Source organism: Zeus faber (assembly GCF_960531495.2).
Source record: "Zeus faber genome assembly, chromosome: 2".
In the NCBI taxonomy this organism is placed as follows: Eukaryota; Metazoa; Chordata; class Actinopteri; order Zeiformes; family Zeidae; genus Zeus; species Zeus faber.
In genome coordinates this window covers 36,451,642-36,456,710 of record NC_137189.1, presented here as the reverse complement: position 1 = coordinate 36,456,710, position 5,069 = coordinate 36,451,642, and the positions used below count along the sequence as shown (strand labels likewise).

The following is a 5,069-nucleotide window of genomic DNA, read 5'->3' as shown; positions in this document are numbered from 1 at the left end:
AGAAGGATTTGTGTGTGAAGACATCCCAAATGACTTGACGCACAGAGATTAGAGCGCTCTCCCTAAGTACTGTAGTCCTCTGCATTATTCGCTGTTCCCCGTGACACAGCGGCCCACTTATTCACTGTGTGATTAGAAGTATGGCAGCACCACAGGGCAGTCTAAGCTCGCCAGCGCATGTGGACAGCAGGTTGTTTTTTTTGCGGGTGGCTCACATTGGTTGAGGGACACAGTCCACTGCACTAATCCTACGGAAAGGTCACTTCCCCGGTCAAAGCAGCGTCGGTCCTCCTTTTGTTGTTCTGCTAACTGGCCGTAACATTTGGCTTTTTAGCTTTCTAGATACCTTATGAACTAGTTTTTCATTTCAGTGCTTCGAACACTTCTTGGGGTTTTCTTCCTTGCCCGGATGGGGTTAAGAGGAGGGGAAGCTGTTGATATGTGTGTGAAATGTGAAGCCTGCCTGTGACGCCCCTTTGAGATTACACTGTTTAAGGGCTGAAGAAATTAACTTCACTTGACTTGACTTGAAAAACACAAGAGTCAAAATGGTTCCGTGGCACCGCCAGAGCTGTTGTTTGTTTGCACTTCTACTTTTCCCACAATTTTCCCCTCCTCTCCTTACCCCTTGTCCTGTTTCTCACCTTCAGGTCTGAGCGGACCCCTCGTTTTGAGGTCTGATCTGAGATGAAATTGCCAATGTGGGGGTGCGCTGACCGCTTGGGTACGGCTAAGCCATGTCTCTGCTCTCTCTGAAAAACAGTTATATATATATATAAAATAAATGTCTCCTCTTCACCTTGAGCTCTAAAGCTTCTGCTGCTGGGCTGAGGGCCACGTGATCCATTCCAGCGGCTCTGGGGTTCACAGCTCTCCCTTCCTCCAGCCATTAACTGTAAGGGACCTACCGGGAACATTTTGTTTTTAGCCGTTCCAATTCCTGTCCAAATCGATGGCTTTCAATTTTCAACACGTGGCGGTAAATTCCAAGCAAGTTTGTTAGAGTAAAACATTGCTCCTTGTGAAAGTACTCACAGGGGTTGATAAATAATGGAGCCATCTACAAAGAATGAGGGAAAGGTTTGAGCATCGAAGGATGAATGGTAGTCAAGCGTCTACTGTCGGTAGGCAGTAGACGATGACTTACTAATGTCTCCCTTCTCTTCTCTATCTCATCCTTTTCCGCCCCCTTTTTACCTGGATCCATTTATTTCAGCTGTCAGCTACACACACTTTTAACTTTAGCATCAAAGCATTTTGTCAACTGTGTTTTGAAAAAGTGCTGCCAAAATAGAACGTACATTTTGCGACAAATTGTTCATAAGGTGAACCTGAAGCCGCCCATTCCATATTTCGTGGAAGACATTCGACTTCTTGACAAAGAAGATTTTGATCCGTTATTGGATGTAGCGGAGTTATAATGTTAGAATATCTCTCATATTCAAACTTCTTCTGGGTATCTCTGTTTAACAGAGGTGACTTCTGACACGTCACACATTCACGTTTCATTTCGATCAGTGAGAAGGAATGTGTGGCACCCATAAGCACATTAGAATCGGGGGGGGGGGGGGTGTTTACAGTACAGTAGATGGCACTGGGTGGAGACTGCCTTGAATCTGTAGGCGGTGCTGAAAGGACAGCGTCCGACCGACCCAAGACCCGCATAGATACATTAAGTTAAATGAAATGATGTTCACAATTCAGTAATCGATGAGATCAGAAAAGGTTCATTTCGTTTGCTTTGACTTGCGAGCTTCCACAGTGAATGTAGGCTACTTGTTAAAATGCTTTCCAAAGACGTCTGTGTCCATGTCGCCATGGTTTTACGCACGATATATTATATTAGCCTGAATATGTCAATCAACATTACCGCCCCCCCCCCCCCCCCCCAGTTTTGTGGTTCTGATGGGAAATGCTCGCGTCAGCATCCACCCCCGCCGCCGCGCCCCCATCCATCCGCCGCGCCCGACGCGCTCCCGCTGCTACGGTGTCATTCGCGGAGGAAAACCCACCGGAGCGGGTCAAGTCGCCCGAGGCCGTTCAAAAAAAAAAAAAAAGCAAACAAACCCAAATAGCTCAAGTTGGATTGAGGGTTCCCGTGATTCGTTTTATTATTTATTATTTATTAGTTTTTGGAGTTTATTTTGGGGGGGAGTTCTTTTCCAAACACGCCCGCCCCCCGCCACCCCCCTCCCACACACACACACACACACACACACACACACACACACACACACACGCACGCACACAACCCCACCCCCATCTTTCAAGATTCCGTCCGCAAGCGTCCGGACGGACTGTCTGTCGTCCGTGGGTATCCGTGGTGGTGCGCGCAGGCGGTGCGTGGTGGTGATCCTAGTGGTGGTGGTCTCCGTCGCCATGCTGCTGGCCCTGATCGTCGCCCTCCCACTCGTGCTCCGGAGCCCGGAGACCTCCGCGCACTACTACGAGATGATGGGCACGTGTCGGATGGTGTGTGACCCCTACGTGCCCAAACCCACGGCCACGGACGCGAAGCAGGTGGCGAACGGCATCCCTCCACCGCCGCCGCCGCCCATGGCGCACGGGAGCCGCGGGGAGCCCGGTCGGCCGGGCAAGCCCGGACCCAAGGGCCCAGCCGGAGAGCCGGGTCCGCCGGGTCCGAGGGGTCCGGCCGGCGAGCGCGGCGGCGGCGATGGCAAACTGGGATACCTGGGGGCCACACACGGACAAAACGCCTCGGATGCCGGGTCAAAAATCGCGTTTTACGTGGGTCTGAAGAACCCCCACGAGGGATACGAGGTGTTGAAGTTCGACGACGTGATCACGAACTTGGGCAACCACTACGACGCGAGCACCGGGAAGTTCACGTGCCAGGTGTCCGGGATTTACTTCTTCACCTACCACGTGCTGATGAGGGGGGGAGACGGGACCAGCATGTGGGCAGACCTGTGCAAGAACGGACAGGTAATTTGGACAACCGGACCTCCGTTACTGCGTAATTACGCACGGACACGGTGCCACACACACCGCCTCATCATCACTGCTCACACTCTGCTGTGGTGTATTCTCCATATTCTGTATTCTATTCGGCATTCTCTATATTCTATATTCTCTATATTCTATATTACCTATATTCTATATTCTCTATATTCTATATTCCTTATATGCTATATTCCCTATATTCTATATTACCTATATTCTATATTCTCTAAATTCTGTATTCCCTATTTTCTAAATGCTATATTTCCAATATTCTATATTCTCTATATTCTCGATATTCAATACGCTCTATAGTCTGCACTCTCTAAGTGCTATTAGAGGCATTAAAATGATAACATGTCTTCAGTTCCAGCCCATATGGATCCACCTGTAGCAGCATGTTATATATAACTTCTATATTATATGTATATAACATGTTTAATACAACATGATGTGGTTTGTAAAGGTGCTTCGCAGAAATTAGTAATCTGTCCTAGCTGTTTTAGTGCAATATGAATATAGGTATAGGTAAGTAGAATCTACTGAATATGGAGCATCTTCGATTATATTCTGTTCTGTTATTCTATTAAATTCTGTTTGATTCCGTTCTATTGTATTAAATTATGTTTTATTCCATTCTACTCTATTCTATTCTGTTCTATTGTTTTCTATTATATGCAGCTCTGCTATTTTCTATTATCATGATTATTATATTATATATTGTTCATTATATATTATTTCATCTTATTCCATTGTCGTCCATGTTGTTATGTTGCATTCTATTATATTCTGTTCTATTTTATTCTATTATATGATGTTCTGTTCTATTGAATCATTTAGTTATATATTTTTCCATTCCGTTTTATTATTTTCCATTCTATCATATTGTGTTTTATTTCACTCTATTCTATTCCATTCTATTCAATTATATTCTATTCTATTTCATTCTATTCTATGCTGTTCTGTTCAATCTGTTTATTACATATTGTTCTGTTCTATTCTATGCTGTTCTATCCATTTCTATTCTCATACAACCCATTATTTTAGAACATAATTTATTCTGTTCTATACTAATCTATCCTATTCTGACACCATATTCTATTATGTTGCATTCTAATATCATCTATTCTATTCTCATCTATTTTACCATATTCTATCCTAATGCAATCAATCCTATTCTCTTCACCATGTATCCTCCCCTCTCCAGGTTCGTGCTAGTGCCATAGCGCAGGATGCCGACCAGAACTACGACTACGCCAGCAACAGCGCTGTGCTGCACCTGGACTCTGGTGATGAGATTTACGTCAAGCTGGACGGAGGCAAAGCCCACGGAGGCAACAACAACAAATACAGCACCTTCTCCGGCTTCATTTTATACCCTGACTAAACGCCTAAACCACTGCCTGTGTGGCCCTTCAACCATAAATATCGGTGATGGACAATGTGTATCTGTGACAAAGTCCATTTTGTTTGACTTTTTGGGGATAGGTGCCTAAACCCAAAATCTAAAAATCGCGTCCAGTCATTGTATATTCTGTTTCAGTGGAAAGAAACAATTTTATACTACTGTGTTGTTTTGGTGAAACATCTTAAGGGAATAGTTTGGATTTTTTTTCAGTTGATCCCTGTTTTATATCCCAGTTTCTCTCCATCAGGAGTTCAATGCAAGTAATGGGGGACAAATTCACCATCTGCATTAAAGGCAAAAACTAACTGAGCGTTTTAGGCAAAGCTACCGTGATGCCACAGCAGTCTGACTTTGCAAATTCAAGAAATCAAAAAAAATAATCTGCAAATTTTTATTGCTAAATCCCATGTTTGCTGGTGCTATTTTCAGAGCCATGACGCAGTGTTGTTCTTGGTGTTACACCCGAATGGGTGACCTGCTGAATTATGCCATACATTTTTTTCCTGTGTATTTGCAAAGTAATTGACAAAGTTAACTGTATTTGACTTGTATTTGACTTGTTGAAAATGGTTGTCTGCTATATAATAACCTCACGCGTATCTAAAGAAATTCTGAAGAATAATCAAATAAATATATGAGAAATGTAAGTAATCCATAGGAAAAAAAAATTCTAGGGTTGTTGCACTCCTCTAAAAGTATT

General features: G+C 44.1%; 1 protein-coding gene across 1 annotated transcript; it reads left to right on the top strand.

Annotated features, from left to right (window-relative positions):
* Positions 1-2,379: 2,379 nt before the first annotated feature.
* Positions 2,380-4,348, top strand: LOC307248124 (complement C1q-like protein 2; the record flags this gene model as incomplete). Its single annotated transcript, XM_080024381.1, has 2 exons — positions 2,380-2,946; positions 4,169-4,348. The coding sequence occupies 2 exons, from the start codon at positions 2,380-2,382 to the stop codon at positions 4,346-4,348; spliced, it is 747 nt and encodes a 248-aa protein (XP_079880507.1).
* Positions 4,349-5,069: the final 721 nt, after the last annotated feature.